This window comes from Amphibalanus amphitrite, unplaced genomic scaffold (assembly GCF_019059575.1).
Source record: "Amphibalanus amphitrite isolate SeventyFive unplaced genomic scaffold, NRLGWU_Aamphi_draft 000821F_arrow, whole genome shotgun sequence".
Classification (NCBI taxonomy): domain Eukaryota; kingdom Metazoa; phylum Arthropoda; class Thecostraca; order Balanomorpha; family Balanidae; genus Amphibalanus; species Amphibalanus amphitrite.
Genome location: NW_024882315.1, coordinates 70,088 through 88,876, shown reverse-complemented (window position 1 = coordinate 88,876; position 18,789 = coordinate 70,088). Strand labels below are relative to the sequence as shown.

General features: G+C 50.0%; 1 protein-coding gene across 1 annotated transcript; it reads right to left on the bottom strand.

The window, feature by feature from the left end:
• Positions 1 to 61: 61 nt before the first annotated feature.
• Positions 62 to 17,319, bottom strand: LOC122366635 (double-strand break repair protein MRE11-like). The gene is made up of 15 exons (XM_043339116.1): positions 17,248 to 17,319; positions 13,672 to 13,743; positions 12,763 to 12,876; positions 10,787 to 10,949; positions 10,248 to 10,384; positions 9,255 to 9,445; positions 8,585 to 8,792; positions 5,782 to 6,039; positions 5,302 to 5,510; positions 4,578 to 4,729; positions 2,340 to 2,559; positions 1,569 to 1,677; positions 1,036 to 1,190; positions 486 to 661; positions 62 to 314 (listed from the first exon to the last, which is right to left on the bottom strand). The coding sequence occupies exons 3-14, from the start codon at positions 12,851 to 12,853 to the stop codon at positions 500 to 502; spliced, it is 2,055 nt and encodes a 684-aa protein (XP_043195051.1). The 5' UTR covers positions 12,854 to 12,876; positions 13,672 to 13,743; positions 17,248 to 17,319; the 3' UTR covers positions 62 to 314; positions 486 to 499.
• Between the last annotated feature and the right edge of the window lie 1,470 nt (positions 17,320 to 18,789).

The window sequence follows — 18,789 nt, the reverse complement described above, 5'->3', positions numbered from 1 at the left end:
GGGACAAATCACCTGGTCATTTTGCCCACTGGTGATTCTTTGTGCAGTCTCAAAAATTGGCAAGCGTGATGCTTGTATTTCGTCCATGACGAGCGAGAACAATTTTCCAGGTTATATATAAAAAAACGACAACGCGACATTCAACTGCAGGTCACAAAGATACCCGCACACAGTTTAATTGACGCACACCAGCGATGAGCACCGGACCGAACGCCTGGTGGATCACAGCCACGACCCATTATCACAAAGATGGCATGGAATGGAGCCGGGAATGTCGGCCCCGCATTATGAGTACCCGGTTCAGTCACACACTGCCTGCCCAAGCAGTGTGTGACTGTGTCGTGCCATGTGAGACCAAATGAGTGTCGGCCCGGCAATGAGTACCCGGTTCAGTCACACATTGTGGAGTGTCGGCCCGACAATGAGTACCCGGTTCAGTCACACTGCGGAGTGTCGGTCCGGTAATGAGTACCCGGCACACTGCGGAGTGTCGGCCGCCTCAGTCGCTGTCGCTGTCGAACACGATTCCCTTGGAGGCGGCCCGGGACGGTCTGCGACTGCTGGCCGACTGTGACTGGGACTGCGACTGAGACTGGGAGGCGCTGCCGGCGCGGGATGACCGGGAGGCGGCCGCGAACATGGTCTCCAGGGGCACCATACCCTGCCGGCCAGAGGGACAGTTAATGAGGCTGAGTGGGATGCTGTCGCGGGGCCTAACGACTAACGAGAATCGAATGGAAATTAAATTTCGAGGCGGACGGTAACAATTTGACGAGGACAGTCTCGTAATAGCAAGACAGACCGGGGCAAGAAGCACGGATCAATGTCGTCTGGCTCAAATGCTCGTCACCAAATAAAAATGTTCCTAGTAAATATCGAGCTGATCATATCACAAGATTTCACGTGCAAATTAGCTCTTCACAAAGGAGTTCAGCAAATTAATTCGCGAATTAGTCAGTTCCGGAAGAAGGTATTAGCGTGCCAACATTGCATCCTGGGAAGATGACACACATCCCGCCCCGGTGTCCCACTCACCTTGTTCGCAGCAGCCCTGCCGCGACCCCGCCCGCCTCTGCCGCGAGGGGCGGCCGGCGTTCGGGCGTCGCCGGCGCCGCGGCCGGCCCGGCCCCGTCCGCCCCGGCCGGTGGTGGCCGCCGCTCCCCTGCCGCGGCGGCCGGGCGGCGCCGGAGCTGAGGACATGGAACCGATATCACGACCGGTCTGCGTGCTACAAATTTCACTGCTTAACCAAACATATTCTACCGTGAAATGCTAGAAACTCAGTACGTACTTTCATCTCAAAGTCTTGGTGTGAGAATGAACGTGAAAATGGCTTTAATTATCCAGCATAATTATACAAACGAAACACGATTCAATTAGTTATGTTTTACGAAGACTAGGAGCGAGGAAACGCCAAACAAATAGATGTTTAAACTCTAAATTCATACGAATAAGCTCGACAGATAATGACGCTGGTTAGATATAACCTATCACGGCAAGAACACTCGACTTCCATAATAGCTAGCGACTCCGACTGGGCTAGCCTCCACGGCCGTCAGTGTCCTCACCTGTCTGCAAGTCCATCTCTGTGTCGCCGTCAGAGTCGGAGCTCAGGATGGTGACCTCCTGGGCGGCCGGTCGCCGCGGCGCCGGGTCCGTCTCCAACACCTCCAGCATCTGCCGACACGCGCGCCGGTCAGTGACGGGGGTGTCTTGGCGACGGTCCAGGACTCGGACTGCCATACAGCCCGGTCAGGATTCGGACTCTCACACGGTGATGACTATGAATGCTGTTAGTTATTGTGGCTCATTAAATGTAGAAAAGATGTGGCATGAAAATAGCGACCATGCCAAGAACACGCTTTGTAGCAGCTAATGACTGCAGTGCAGATGGATACGAGAATATCCGTACATCACAGTAACACATACCCGGAATGATCCCAGACTTATCAGATTGATCATTTGTCATACGGATAATAGAGAACTGAGCGCTCTCAACTGAAAGTTTTCCGAGAACTGAAGGACTTCGGTCTAGTCATTACACTCGCAAATCCACAAAATGATGTGAATAACGGGAAACAACTCAAAACGTCTGATAACGTTGACACACATCAGGGAAAACATCAGGTAGAACCTTTGAGACTGCAATAGTTAGACTAGGACTGTTGTATTGTGTACACTGCCCGAATGCGTATTCTCATGTCAAACTTTGGATGTTGTGTGGGAGCTCTTGTGATGTGAGTGGGCTTTCTTAGCCTCCCAGAGAGGCTAAGAAAGCCCAGAGCGCACCATTCCTCCCCGACCCCGTCTGCCGAGTTACTGGAGCAGCGTCCACCCACCTCTTCCTCATCATCATCCGAGTCCCTGCGCGCGCTGGGCGCCGCCGTGGTGCCGGTGCCCAGGCCCGAGTCGCCCGTGGCCGCCGTGGCGTTCAGTTTGTCCAGCTTCCTCTGGCGGCGCTCCTCGCGGATGGCGTCCAGCTCCTCGCTGATGCTGTCCTCGCTGACGTCCAGCAGGTTCCGCGACAGCAGGTTCTTCACGGCCGCGCCGATCTGGTGCCTGAGGGGTAAGTCAGTCAGCTGCGCCGATCTGGTGCCTGAGGGGTATGTTAGTCAAACGCGCCCGAATCTGGTGCCTGAGGGATATGTCAGTTAGCCGCGCCGATCTGGTGCCTGAGGGATATGTCAGTTAGCCGCGCCGATCTGGAGCCTGAGGGGTACGTCAGTTGCCATGGCGATCAGCTGGTGCCTGAGGGGTGCGTCCGTTAGCCGTGGCGATGGGGCGTAGCGCGCGGACCAACACGCTGTGTTGCTATCAGGTTGACGCGTCTATCAGTGATTCTAAGCCTTCTATAATATCACTGGTAACACCCATGACATGAAATGCCTGAGGTCTACAACTGTACGATATATAGCAGATAGTCGTAGTGCGACCGATGACGTAGAGCAAAAGCAGAAGGTCCCGTTTTAAAAAGGTGATTGATACCACAAGCGGATCCGTTCGAGAAAGCGAACCAGCTCACTCGAGCACACATTTAGAGCAAGTAGGGTAGTGTGGGGTAATTTGAACATATTTTTGCGTCTTCTCCGTTGTACCAAATTCCAGTTCAACCCTGGATGAAGAAAAACTGCTTCAGTAGCGCAAGTGTCACTTGCTTTCACCATGCAAGCCTCATTTTTGGACGAGCCGAGCATACCTTGAATAGCATAGCCTCACTTCTCCACCAAGTCACGGTGTGTTCAAATTGCCCCACCGTGGGGTAATTTGAACATACTGCCTTTACCTGTCATAAAAACGATAGTCTCGCCAGCACCGATGTTGTTTGACCCATAAACAAATAGGCAGAACAATTCTAAACATACCTTCACTTGAAAAATCAACACAACAGCAAAAATAACAGTTGCAGAGTATTAATATCTGCACGCTGCACACCGGTCAGTTGACAGAATTCGCCCCTCTTCAATTAACAGAACGTCTATCATTTTTGTTCGATAAAAACTCTCCCAACCTTACTAGATCTGTTAAAGTGGTGCCAATCGAAACCTGGACATTTGGGGTTCTGATTTTGACCAATGTCCAATTCGGAATTGGTTGGACAAAGGTAGCAGACTGGACAACATTGGACGATGGCTTGCTACACTTCGGCGCTTTTTATAAAGTAATCGTGCATAGCATTGGTTGGCGAATGGAAAGTTTGTTAAGCTCTCAATATAATGAGCACTTTTCGGCTGGTAAAATTACATGATATGCAATATAAATGACGGTTTTGAGTGTTGATAGCTGCATAATATTCGGACATATTTGGACATATAGTTGACTTTAACATTTTTGGACGGAAAATCAACGAAAATGCCGGACATTAGACGGATATTAGACGTAAATTTTCTAAAACTGGCATCACTTATCTGCTACTGCTTTGGTTCGAAAATATTGGCAAAAAAAAAAAAAACTGGGAGCGTTGTTTTTCGGAGATATCCCTGTCTTCATTGAAATTCTCACACTATGTTCAAATTACCCCACGCTAAAAGTTATTTTGCCATCTTAAAAAACAGGGTTCAAAAGCAACTTTCTTGGATTGAAGGCACTGATTAGGCCATTATACAACAAAAGCCGTTGCGTATTAGGCGCTAGCAATGCAAGATTTTGCGCTGCAATGAAGTTGCAATGACGTGTTGTTAGGCGTTTTTCCTTGCGAAATAGATTTTTTACACTGTGCGTAAACATCTTCATCCCCTGAAACCTTAAACCCCGTTCATATGATAGCCCTTTTAGTTACGATAATTTCTCTCATTGGTCTTATTGTCATGCCACTTATGGATTTTCCGTAATTTTGTGTTATTCACACTATGTTCAAATTGCCCCACATGTTCAAATTACCCCACCCTACCCTACCGTGCACAGGGCGAATTTCTATGAACGAATTCCCTTCTGGAATCAGTTAACAGGCTCGTTGTAATGCATGAACGTGTCCTCTAACTAGCGCTGAGTCCGACCACGTGTTAGATATCATGTGAAAACATAGTTTGCTCACGATGCAAGCACGGACAGCCCAAACTAGATCTAAGCAGCCGACTTACTGTAACGCCTTTGCGATGGCGGTCGAGTCCTCTTTGACGACGAAGTGGTTCACTGCCATGCCCATTTTGAGTTCATTGAGCAGTCGCAGGCCAGTGCCCTCTTCCATCTCGGAAAAATGTTTGGCAACAAAGTCTTCCACTCGCATCTCTTCCTAGGAGACAAGGAAAACGATCGGTTCACCAGCATAACACTCCAATGTAGACTATACTAAGCATCTGGAGTCTCAAGACATTAAACGGTGCACTCTCTTTCTCTCCTAAAACCCATACCCTATCACTCATCCCTTTTTCTTATTTACTTCCTCGCTCCCTCCCTCCTCTCTCTCTCTCTCTCTCTCTCTCTCTCTTCTCTCTCTCTCTCTCTCTCTCCCTCTCTCTCTCTCTCTCTCTCTCCCCTCTCTCTCTCTCTCTCCCCCCTCTCTCTCTCTCTCTCCCTCTCTCCTCTCCCTCTCTCTCTCCCTCTCTCTCTCCCTCTCTCTCTCCCTCTCTCTCTCTCCCTCTCTCTCTCTCCCTCTCTCTCTCCCTCTCTCTCTCTCTCTCTCTCTCTCCCTCTCTCTCTCCCTCTCTCTCTCTCCCTCTCTCTCTCCCCTCTCTCTCTCCCTCTCTCTCTCCCTCCCTCTCTCTCCCTCTCCCTCTCCCCCTCTCTCTCTCTCTCCAACTCCCTCTCTCTCTCTCTCTCTCTCTCTCTCTCTCTCTCTCTCTCTCTCTCTCGCAGCTCCCTCACCCGCGGCAGCGTCTGCGTCATGACGGGGCCGTCCTTGACGTCCTTGGAGTCGAGCTCTGACCGCTCGCGCTTCATCAGGATCATGTCCTCCCAGTTGGAGACGCGGCCGGCAAACTGCTGTCCGAACCGCACCGTGTGGAACAGCTGCGCCTCCTCAGAGTACTCGACTCGCAGACGGAGCAGCGGCTGACGCGGCTGGCGGGGGTGGCCTGCCCCGGCCGGAGGCACACGTCAAATCGACACGTCAGTATTGGTAGGGAAGTGTTTTTCAGGTAATTAGACGTTCACAAACAATGTGACAAAATAATACAATCACATTTAGCTTGTGTGGTATCCAATATCATTATCCATGTAGTACAAACACAAACACAAATAAACATCCATGATATCTGCTGTCTGGCACCCACTGTCCGAACCCTCGCTCAGCTGCAGGTATCCACACTACCCCTACCCCGCCGGCGGTCGTCTGTGCCGACTGACCGGTGATCTGCTCCTCGGCCTCCAGCAGCATCCGCTCCACGCACTCGGCCACGTACTGCTGCGCCAGCTCGGCCGCATCGCTGGCGGCCGGGTCGCGGCCAGCCTCGCTGTCCGCCAGGCGCACCGTGCGGAACATGAACGGGCGCACGGTGCGCAGCGGCAGCGACTCCATCTTGAACTCCTTGCCGCGCACGTGCAGCAGGCCGACCGCCTTGGGCTTGGCCTCGCCGTCACACAGCGAGGTAGCCACCGAACTGCCTGTGGCGGCGGCCCGGGCGAGGTCAGGGACAACTGCCTGTGACCGGGCGAGGTCAGGGACAACTGCCTGTGACCGGGCGGGGTCAGGGACAACTGACTGTGACCGGGCGAGGTCAGGGACAACTGCCTGTGACCGCGGCCCGGGCGAGGTCAGGGACAACTGCCTGTGACCGCGGCCCGGGCGAGGTCAGGGACAACTGCCTGTGACCGGGCGAGGTCAGGGACAACTGACTGCGACCGGGCGGGGTCAGGGACAACTGCCTGTGACCGGGCGAGGTCAGGGACAACTGACTGCGACCGGGCGGGGTCAGGGACAACTGCCTGTGACCGGGCGAGGTCATGGACAACTGCCTGTGACTGGGCGAGGTTAGGGACAACTGCCTGTGACGGCGGTACGGGCGGGGTCAGGGATAACTGCCTGTGACCGGGCGAGGTCAGGGACAACTGACTGCGACCGGGCGGGGTCAGGGACAACTGCCTGTGACCGGGCGGCCCGGGCGAGGTCAGGGACAACTGACCGTGACCGGGCGGCCCGGGCGAGGTCAGGGACAACTGACTGTGACCGGGCGAGGTCAGGGACAACTGACTGTGACCGGGCGACGGGCGGGGTAAGGGACAACTGTCTGTGACCGGGCGGGGTCAGGAACAACTGACTGTGACCGGGCGGGGTCAGGGACAACTGACTGTGACGGCGGTACGGGTGGGGTCAGGGACAGGACTGGTCAGTCGGGAGGGGGGGGGGGGGCGTTTGTCAATAAGGCGAGCTGTCTATATTGTCCTGCCGCTCTACTATCTACTGTTTGGCCAATTCTAATTGGTTAGGCGTCCAAAGGGATGAGAGAAAGCGCGATCCCACTGTGGGCCATAGTGGGCCCACTAAACAGCATTCAAGGGTTGGCCTCCACAAATGACCGTATGTATCACAGAATCACGACGTTTTACGATGCACCCTGGTTTCGGCGGTAATGGTGACACAGCAGGATGCAATGAAACGCCCTCGGGGCGTGTAAGGCGTCATCATTTGATGTTGGAACTGCCCACATTCAATAGGGGGATTGAGAGCAGACTGTAAATACTTAGACAGTACTGACATGACTGCGACGACACAGGACTTAGTGCACACTGCACACAGATGAACTGGTTATTCAGATCGTCATGGTAGGAAACAACATGGATCAGCCATGGTCACATACACAAAGTAAAAATCGACAGGAGAAACGTGAGGTTATTTTCGGTGGCAGTTGAATTCCGGGGCGCCCAAGTAGGGGAGAGTGGGGTAATTTGGCCGGTGGTGTAAATTGGCCGCCCCCACCTGTATGATGTCTAATAAAAGTGAGTGAAATAAGTCTCTATTCATTTGTCATGGGTAGAAATAACTGGAGGACAAATGTCAAAGCTTTGCCCCTCTTAGTTTTATTCAAAATTAATAAAACGTTAATTTCATTAGAAAATGGTAAATTTTACTTCTGTTTACAAAGTTGTATAACATGTAGTATTTGGGCTTAAAACGAATTCAGACATTATAGCGTCACTCTTGGGGGTGTTCAGCGGTTCCAAGAGCAATTTCATCTAATTCCGTACAGCCGTGATGACTTTATACACAAAAATTTTCAGAATGGCAATATGGGGTAATATGGCCGGGACTAGCGGGGCAACTTGGCCGGTGCGCTCATGGTCACTATGCTGCGACGGCCGAGTTTTCATGGTCAATTGTACCATAAATGACATGATTCATGACCAACTTTGACTACTTTGATGCCTTACTTCCGATTGATCAACTGTAAGAGCATGTGACGTCATCAAAGGTTACCAAACGTTTTTTGCTAATAAATCCTTACATAAAAATGGTACAGCCGCACAAATGGTCTCATTCTGTTCAGCTCGCCAAGGCGCATCGAATGATATGCATGATGACCTTGAAATCACGTGACCTTGAGGTCAAGCGACCTGAGGTAACGTGACCTGAGGTCAACCTTTGGCCTTGACTTCTCGAGGTCAACACATATATGTTTCGATGCGGAATGACGCGAGAATTACGATGGTACTCGAAGTTTTGGCCTAGCCTGATTACTTCAAAAGTTATTCATAAAAACTGTCTTCGCATCTAGAGCCGCTAATTTGGCTATATTGACCCCTGTGACCCCATGAGTCAATCTCCAAAATGTGGTAAATGCGTCCTAGGACACACGTCATTGCTGAATCTGAAGCTGACTGGCAATATAACACAAAATCCCGACCGCAAACTAACACCGGCCAAATTGCCCCACACCCCCGGCCAAATAACCCTGCTAGTGGGGCAATTTGGCCGCCTTGCAGACCTTTGTAATACGTCACAATTTCAATATAAATAATTACTCTATCATTTCAAGTTCACTGTCCAGTAAAGTAAAATGAATGCGACACCTGCCAGCGTTGAGAAAATGCAGAAATGTGTCGTCAGTTTTAAGTTACATCGTTTTTTTAAAAAAAGCGGCCAAATTACCCCACTCTCCCCTAGTTCAGCGCAGGTCGAGTTCAGCCCACCGGGCGGGCAGCCGCAACTTACCCGGCTGGGAGATGTGCAGTTTGCGTATCTCCTGCCACTCGGGCTCCAGGCGGTTCTCGTGCTCGTGGCCCCAGATGACCAGGTCGAGGAAGTCGTCCAGAAACTCCACGGGGATGTAGCTCTTGGGGCCGTGTTTGGTGCGGTTCTGGTGCAGCACGAACAGGTTGAACCAGCTCTCAGTGTCCTCCTTGGGACGCAGCATCAGAAACTGAAACGGACACAGACACCCAATTGTTAGCCAACCGAATAGTTTTAATCACGGCGATTCGATGAAATCGAATCAAATCGATTCATCGAAATCGGATCAACATGAATATCAATAATCAAACATTTATTATGACGTAGCCTTTTTATCGTTTATTGTTTTCTGGCGAGAATCACCAACACCCAACACGGTGCAAGAGCCCCACTGACGTTCGGTCCGAATTCCGAAGTCAACTTTTTCAAAACGGACTCAATTATCAATCATCGTTTTGTGTAACCGATTGTGCTACAAGACAAATGACCAAGACTGGCGAATGCCTCCGGCTTCGTCTTTTACCCTGTAATTAGTTTTAAATGAGCATTCAAAACACGACCGTAGAGCGGCAGAAAGTACCTCAGAAGAGGGTTCAATCACAGCGAACTGGGGGGGGGGGGGGGTGCGCTGATCTACCGGCGGCGGACGCACCTTTCCGCCGGTGAAGATGCGATGCAGCCGCTCGTCACGAATGTTGCCCAGTCCGTAGAGCGCCAGCCGGGTGCGTCCCTTCTGCAGCAGCACGGGCGACAGCTGCACCTCGCGCAGGTCGGTGCACCGGCCGAAGTAGTTGATCAGGCCGGCCACCGAGAGCAGCTCCAGCGCAGCCGTGTCGCCGAGCCCTGCGGCGGCGCGGCGGGCCGGCGTCACAGCGCGTACCGCACGCCGGCACCGCCAACAGGCGCGCCGATCGGGACCACTGTGACACTCACAGGGTTGGCAGAGACAACAGGCGCGCCGCTCACTGTGACACTCACAGGTGTGGCAGAGACAACAGGCGCGCCGATCGGGACCATTGTCACACAGGGTTGGCAGAGACAACAGGCGCGCCGCTCACTGTGACACTCACAGGTGTGGCAGAGACAACAGGCGCGCCGCTCACTGTGACACTCACATGTGTGGCAGAGACAACAGGCGCGCCGCTCATTGTGACACTCACAGGGGTGGCAGAGACAACAGGCGCGCCGCTCACTGTGACACTCACAGGGGTGGCAGAGACAGCAGCCCAATCATGGAAGCTTGACGATCGTCCCCGCAGTAGTACAATAATAAAACTGTGTTAGGACTTAGGAAACTTTGCTATTTTGACGTCAGATAAAATCGTGGACAGGTAAAAGACTAAATACTCTCATAGGCTGTATCAGAGAAGATGTTTGGAAAGTTCCTCGGCTAAAACTGCGATAAAAAAAAAACGAAAAGCCATCTGGGCGATCGGCATTGTTCCTTAGGACACCCAGCCTCTGGGTCGCCCAGCCTGTAGAAAATAATGAGCATTTGGCTGTCCTGCTTAGTTTTATATCATACAATGGGCACAAACAAATTCAGTCCAATAAGTTACCCAGTCGAGATTCCCTCGACCAGGCCAGAGTCGCAGTGACAGGGATCGGTGCACGTTGCCTGGTCAAAGGTCACTGTAACACTCACCGCTAATATCATCGTGGTTTCCGTGAATCGAGAACACGGGCATCGCGATGTTTAGATTCGGATCATGAAAGTTCACCTGCGGCTCCTTCATGCAGAAGTCCTTGCTTGGATCGCTCAGATATTCAAAGGACACGGGCCTGCAATGATGATGAAAGCCATGGCATTAGGACAATGGTCTCTAATGGGCAAAGAACGCAACGTGCGCCGCCTGTATTGAAAGTTACAAGAGTTGGTACCACATGCTGTTCTAAATGTAACACATCCCACAGTTGCAGTTGATGTCTCAACGTTTTTGATGCATTGGTTGGAGATTCCAGATGAGTATATGTCATGTGGTACTTGGTGTCACCTTTCAATGTCTCTGAGCTAATAATGTGACAATGAGAAAAATAAAGACACTACTATAGTCCCCATGACTGTTGGAAAGACACAGGTCTCAGACACTCCGAACAAGGCTCCGAATACAGTCTGAGCTTGTGTGGAACTAAGGCTTACACAGCAAGGTAGCAAGAAATGGTTGCACGAATCATGATACTCACCTATCACCAAAGCAGTACTTTTTCAGCAGTTGTGAACACTGAATGACACAATTTCTTGAAGGCTTGTTTTCATGGAAAAGATCTCCACCCAGCAGAATAAAATCAGCCTCTTTTTCTAGGGCCAGCTGAAGAATCTCTTCAAAAATGATCAGGCTGTCATCCCCTGAAATAGATTCACAAGGGAATAACCACACGGCACACATGCACACCAATTTGATATACATAGCCTGCTGTCTGCATTGTGCACCAATTCATTGCAGACAGTACCTGTGGGGCTAAAAATACAAAAGTCTAGCACATTTGCTTTAACCCGCGCATGACTGGGGGGGGGGGGGGCTCTACAGAGCCCCCTCCCGTTTTTCGGCAATATCTTCTAAACCGTTTCACGGATCAACACGAAACTTTAAGTACCCTCAACGACATCAATTTGACATCTTGTGTTAAAATTTCAATTTTGTAGCTACCATATTTTGGCCGGAAATGACGTCAGAATGACGTCATGTCGGCCGATTTTGATGTAAAATATTGAATTACGGCAAACGCTCTCAAGAGCTAAGTTTTAAAGCTAGATCCAATTTCTTTGCATCAGTGGACTACAAACAGACGTAGCTATCAAACTGCAATCTCGAATTTTCGAAATTTTAAAATTTTGAAAATATGATTTTACAATTACAAAAAAAAATATTTTCTGATTTTTTTCAAAAAGTTTTTGGCTTTTCCCAAAAAAACCGGATTATTTGTGATAGAACATACACTGATCAACCACTCTAGCAAGTCTTAGCTCAATATCTTCAAAAATAGCCCAGTTATTTGCATTATTTTCAAAAAATTTACAATTATGTAATTTTCAAAACCATTTTTCAGTACGTTTTTGACATCGTACAGCAATATAAATGGCACCATCGTGTTCCTGAGCTCAAGCTGCATCTGATAGGCACCTTTTTTGTTGAAAAAAAATCATTTTTCAAAATTTGACCTTTTCTGACCTGAAATTGACCTGACCTCCGGTAAATTCAGCTAAAAATGGCGTTGGACCCCTCTGGCCGTTCGGCCCCTGAACGAGCTTAAGCTGAAAAAACGAGCGTGTTGCCTGTGACGTGAGGAAGCCAATGATACCCGATTTCAAGGACCTAGGTCGTTGGTTGACCTTCCAGGTCAGGTCAATGACCTAAACGTCGGGAAAATTGGGACATGTTAGAGCTATGTAAAGTGAGGTAGTAATGGGGTTTTCGGGACGCTGATCACGTATTTCGTGATAGTTTCGATCACAGCTGTCTTCATACATTTAGGCCAGGTCGGGTCAGGTCAGGTCAGGTCAACCAGTAGGTCAACCTGCCGGGTATTTTAAGTACGTTTCAACCGCTTCTGACAACTTCGTAACACTTTACGAAGGACCAAAACTACTTCGCAAATGTTCAAATGGTTGCTAAATTCGAATTCAGATCCAAAAGCTATCCTAGAGACATGTAAAAGTCGAAAAAGTGAACTAAAGAAAATCATCAAAGGTCAATAAACTGACCTGACCTTCAGGTGACCTTGACACCCACCCTAATGCATGGAACAAACATCATATCACATGTTTGAACACTTAAAACCACGAAAATACTGCAAACGCGCGGCAGCACTAATGCGAGCCAACATACGCCGAATCGCGATTCCGGCCAAACATGGCCTCGAGAAATAGTCCTCAGGCCAAAGGTCATTAGGGGTCAGGTCAGGGTCATGAAATTTTTAGGGTACGTGTAACATTGATCAACTCGAAGGTACTGAGAATTTCGTCACGATCGGCCACTTTTACGCGAGTTATTCGCGAAAAACCGAGGGGGGGCGTTCGACCACCCCTCCCCCTATACAGGCGAGGGTTAAAACAAATAGCATTGTATGTGTATTGTGTGATTAGTATGATTACATGCATTAATTACAATAATATAGCTAGAACCTTTCATCTATGACCATATATCTTCAACATAACATACCTCTTTCACCATGTTTTTCATTATATCCCAGGTGATTATCTGTTGCGACTAAAATTCTAAACTCATCTTCTGGACCGAATTCCTGTGACATGATGGCCCCGCAAATAAACAGATCTGAAAAGTGAGAAGGTCACACTCGCACCAATCACCATCCATTAGGTACCACAGCATATGGCTCATGAGCCACCAGACACAGGCTATTGAACATTTTCTAATGTTATTGAAACCCTTGCTTCCTAAATTCTTATTAACATGCCTTGCAAGCATTTATGTATGGTTACATTTCTGAAGCTATCTACTTGAGTGAGCTGCTATTGAGCAAACAGTCATTGCTATAGATCGAGGCATGTAAGACAGCAAATAAATAAACATAACATAGATCATTACACCAATACTAATCTGACCAGAAACAACCTCAGCAGGTACCTCCTGAATGCTATGATGTTGAATTGTGCAATGCTGAAATTGTTCATAATCTACACATTTATGTAGGTACATCAGGAGTTAGGATTCATTACAATTGAATTAAGCAGGTAGGTGCTAAGCTAAGCATAACTACTGGGTATTGGTAAGGCAGATGTCACATGAGCCGAGTGGGCATACCTATGCTGTGGCATGGTCAAATGTAGCTTAACATCTCAACACAGCACGGAAATGAGTACCTATCACATAGGTAAGATGGGTAAGACACCCCTCCTGAAATACCTGGAGTTGCCCCTGCATACTTCTCAAAGTCAAGACTTGAGCAAAATATCTAAAAAAAAAAAATATTTCAAGGCTCTAGCTACCTACTTTGGCACAGCATATGCCAGCTTGTGCGATGCCTCCCTTACCAATACAGCAATACCCAGACCAATAAATATGTGGGTACCTAATGCTTTGCTGGTTTTTCACTCAACTCAAACTCACCTCAGTAGGTATGTACTCAGAATTCTCAGAAATCTATATGCTCTCAGAAGTCAGAACCTTTATGGCTAGAACCTGAAAGAATCATCTTGGTCAGAACAACTGTGACCATACCATGCACAGTGCACACTGACACGAGGTCTATTTGATCCTATTCCTGATCCTCCCAGTGCCTCCTCGTCCCCAGGCCCCTCCCCAAGCACGTCCCAAGAAAGGTTTCAGTAAAGCCAAGGCTTCTATCTCAGCAATCACTTGACCGATTTACATGCAGTAATTTTTGCAGGGTAGCTTCATTCCTTCTACCAAGTATTGGACTATTCCCAATGCATGTGAGTGCCCCCTTATGCACGTCCAGCATGCACCACGTGCAAAACGAAGAGGTGTCAATTTTGCAGCAATTGCAATATCTTGGCAACTACTGGGCCGAATGCGCTGAAAGTTGGCATGTAGGTAGGCACCCGCTAGGCAATGCATAGCCATTTGCCACTATTGGGATGCTGCTGCACGTGCGCACATGCAGGGGTCGATTCCAGATTTCCAGAATGGCTAAGCCGAATGTGATGAAATTTGGTACATGTTTAGGGACCTTTGGTTAGTAGGGTGCCATGCAAAAGTCAGTTGGGAGTTGGGACCCATTATACACGTGCGCATGTGCAGGGTGCCGCTTCCAGATCTCGAGAACGGCTAGACATATTGGCTTGCGCTCAAATTTGACACATCGATAGCAGGGGCGGTCGCAGACTTGGAGTTTGGGGGGGGGGGCAACTTGGCAAAGGGGCCCCTGCGCTGACCCGGGGGGCCCGGTGCTAGCTCAAAGGGGCCCACGGGCGTAGTGCACGGGTACAGAAATCCAGGCCATGACCGGTGAAGCGGGGGGGGGGGGGGTAGGGAGCGGCACCCGAGCGGAGGCTCATTGCGAGCTTTGAGGGTGTACAATGTCGAAAAGGTACCGATAAGTGCATTTTGAATTATTGATATTGTCTAATTCACGCAACTGTGAATGGACTACCGCAAAAGTAAAGGCGGCTTAGGCGGCTAACTTTGCTATTTTCTAAGATCATCGTGCTAAAACTTTTGACAGTGGGTCCTCGGTATCTGTTCACTGTTCAATCACATGTGTTCTGTTTCATCTTTTTTTTTTACTGGGCACAAATGTAAGTTTTGAAGACCATTACAGTATCAAATGCTTCGAAAGATGGATAGTGGGCAAAATATCCTAAATTTGTCGTGCTGTATGGAAAGTAGTGTTGCTGAGAAAAGGGGGTTTTGTTCTAGATTATTGTGGATGCAGAATACATTGTCTGCACCCACTGCAGAATTGTGTTTGGTGCAACTGCGCCCACTGCACCCATGGTTCCTACACTTATGGGCCCATCGATAGCGCTTAGGCGATACCTATCGCCTAGAGGCTGCAATGGGGCCCTTAGAGTACGGTGTCAGACTCCCCAAAGGCCGGCGTTGGACCCAAGGGTCAGCGAAGGGTCTCAAAGGCCCCAGGTAGGACCCCAGAGGCTGATGTGGGCCTTCAGAGGCAAGTGCGTGACCCCCGAAGGTAAGGCTTGAGCCCCCCAGAGAACATAATACGGCCATCAGTGGCCGGTGTAGAGACCTCATAGGCGGCCAGTTTGGGGCCCCTCAGAGGCTAGTGTGGGGCCTGAGGTGTCGGCATGAGACACTTAAAGACCGTTATGGGTCCTCAGAAGCCGGCATCGATCCTTCAGAAGCCAGTACGGGGCCCTCAGAGGCACGTAAGGGTCAGTTTGGGTCCCAGAGACAGAAATGGGACCATCAGAGGCCGGTGTGGGACCTAGGCTGGTTTGGGCCCTTAGGGGCCAGTTTAGGGCCCTCAGAGACCAGTACAGGGCCTGCAAAAGGCAGTTTGAGACCATCAGAGACCAAATTGGGCACTCAGAGGCAAATGTGGGTCCTTACAGGCCAGCATGGAGCCCTCAGAGGTTAGCGTGGTGCCCTAAAAGACCGACATGGGCCGGCGTTGGACCCCAGAGGCCAGTAGAGGGCCCTTAAAGGCCAAGATGGGCCCTCAGAGGCCGATGCGGGCCCTGACAGACCGGCATCGGGTCTTTAGAGGCTCGTGCGGGGTCCTCAGAGGCTAAGGTGGGTACTTACAGGCCAGCACGAGCTGTCAGAGGTCAGTGTGGGGCCCTAAAAGACCGGCATGGGCCGGCGTTGGACCCCAGAGGCCAACAGAAGGCCCTCAAAGGCCAAGATGGGTCCTCAGAAGCCGATGCTGACCCTTAGAGGCCGGCATCGGGTCTTCAGAATCCAGTGCGGGGGCCCTCAGAGGCTAATGTGGGCCCTTACAGGCCAGCATGGGGCCCTCAAAGGTCAGAATGGGACCCTAAAAGACTGGCATTTGCCGGCGTTATACCCCAGAGGCCAGTAGAGGGCCCTCAAAAGTCAAGATGGGCCCTCAGAGGCCGATGCGGGCCCTTAGAGGCCGGCATCGGGTCTTCAGAATTCAGTGCGGGGCCCATAGAGGCTAATGTGTGTCCTTACAGGCCAGCATGGGGCCCTCAGAGGTCAGTGTGGGGCCCTAAAAGACTGGCATGGGCCGGCGTTGGACCCCAGAGGCCAGCGGAGGGCCCTCAAAGGCCAATGTGGGCCCTCAGACGCCGATGCGGGCCCTGAGCGGCCGGCATTGGGTCTTCAGAATCCAGTGCGGGGGGCCTCAGAGGCTAATGTGGGTCCTTACAGGCCAGCATGGGCCCTTAGAGGTCAGTTTTGGGCCCTAAAAGGCCGGCAAGGGCCGGCATTGGACCCCAGAGACCAGCGGAGGGCCCTCAAAGGCCAAGATGGGCCCCCAGAGGCCGATGCGGGCTCTTAGAGACCAACATCGGGTCTTCAGAATCCAGTGCGGGGCCCTCAGAGACACTTAAAGGCTGGTCTTGGGACTCGAGAGACAGAAATGAGGCCATCAGAGGCCGGAATGAGGCTCTCAGACGCCGGTTGGGCCCCTGAGACCGGTTTAGGGGCCCTCAAAGGCCAGTGGAGGGCCCTCAGAGGTCAATTTGGGTCCTCAGCGGTCAATGTGGACGCTTGACCGCCACTGAAGGGCCCTCCGACGTCAGTGTAGGACCCTCAAAAACTGGTATGGGAGCTGTTAATAGCTGGCGTGGGTTTCTCGAGCCTCGTGACAATCGAATACGGGCCAGGGCCCCATACGGCCATGGGGGCCCATCGGTTGTTTGGGGGGGGGCCAAATGATATGATGGCCCCCCCTGATTTGCCTTTGGGGGGGGCCATGGCCCTGATGGCCCCCCCCCCCTGCGACCGCCACTGATCGATAGGGACTGGTTACTGGTTAGTAGGGTGCAGCGCAGAAGTTAGTTGGAGGTGCCAACAACAACAACAAAACACATTTATCTAAAATAAAATGGAAATAAGCAAATAGTCCAGGTGGTACCGTTTCACTCGCTCTGTTGGTCGCCCCAAAAGGCATTTTACTGGTGATACTTGCATGACAACAAAAAGAACACAAGAAATACAATACTATCCCTTGCCCTGAATCACTTTTTTTAAATCGAATTGAAAAAAATGAACCCTTCAATAACTTTTTACCTGAATCAAATGTGAATCATTCCCTTTTTTATTATCTGAATCAAATGGAATCAATTCTCGGAATCAATTCACAAATTTTTTAAAGGGACAGTATCATCGAAAAAAAAATCAATGTATGGAGCTGATTTTTTTTTTACTAGCATTTCTTGTTTTTCTGAATCAGAAAAACATAGTTTGAGGACCGAACTCGGTGAAAAATATTGCAACCACATTTCATTTTCATGATTCATTTTCATGAGCGAACCACCACTATACAAGCATGGCCGCCAGTTTGGAAGCATGCAAAATTACTACAGAACTGGCGCAGATAATACATTATTGACGCTACGCTTACGCGGTCGTTCTTCTGATTGAGTTGTCCTTACGGAGAGGTAGCCTTAGGTATTTGTAGCGTGTCGCACTCACTTGTATTTGCTTCCCGATCAAGATAACACTTCAGTACAGGTGCCGCACTCTCTGCGCTCGGCTCCGATCACACACTGCCCTGCGACCGGTCAGCGACCTCCGCCGGCAGGCAGATAGGCCCGCCCTCTACGATCGAACACCGAAAGTTGCAGTTCTTACTCTTAACACTAGTTGAACGCCTACATATTGCCTATAAAAATATCACGTGACAATTGGAGGGAGTGACAATTGGACGTGACAATTGACAATGGGAGAAAATATCACGTGACAATCACGTGATAAACGTCATACATTGGAGGGAGATTGTGATTCAAGCTGGAGGAATTCCTTTGTTGAGCCGCTAGAATCCGAAGGAAACAGCGGAAATTGCCTACGACTATTTAATGAATTTAACGGTGATGAATAAGTGCGAAAAACGTTTTGGCTTTATAAAATTTGATGAAATGACCAGGGTAAAAGTTTTATTACTGGCGGTCAATTCAAAACGGCGCAAACATTTAAAAAGTGAAGATAGTGAAGCACGATTCAGCACGATTCAAAGTGTGGTACACCTTTCGTACTTTGAGCGGCGATAGCGGGATAACGGTGTGGAGCTTCGAGGATCGGTCTTCAGTTCCCGGACCAGAAAGGTGGGGCCTATGCAATGTCAAATTTCATCAAAATGGTGATACTGTCCCTTTAAAGGAATCGAATGGTGATTGAATCGAAAAAATCAAAATGATTCAATGATTAAATCGATCCAAAAAGGCGAATCTGGTATTATCGTATCAGTATAATAGGTTGAAGGGACAGTGTTGTGTTGCCTCTTCACAGTGGCCTCGTGAGAGGCGGGCGGCCGAAAACGATCACCGGAACTGCCGGACGTGTATTCTGGCCGCCGCACAACAAGATACCAAAAAACCACGCGACCAACGCCTACGCCGCCATTACCCGGAAGTCCACCCCGGACTTAGTAGTGGGCCGATGCCGTGACTAAACACAAGACGAGAGGGCGGTGAGCATTCTTACAATTATAGTGCCTATCAAATAAGAAACTAAGCACGACTACAACGCGTGGGCATGAAACGTCTACATTTTACAAATCACATTGGCGCCGGTTCGGAATTTGCAATCAGCTGACACGACTTGGGTCTTCCC

Bases quoted from the DNA above. Each gene is read 5' to 3' on its own strand.
- LOC122366635 (XM_043339116.1), bottom strand. From the start codon at position 12,853: ATGTCACAGGAATTCGGTCCAGAAGATGAGTTTAGAATTTTAGTCGCA. The intron at 8,793-9,254 runs GTGCGTCCGCCG...TGTCCGTTTCAG, and splicing joins GCATCTTCACCGGCGGAAAG to TTTCTGATGCTGCGTCCCAA. The intron at 2,560-4,577 runs GTAAGTCGGCTG...CTTACCCCTCAG, and splicing joins GCCATCGCAAAGGCGTTACA to GCACCAGATCGGCGCGGCCG.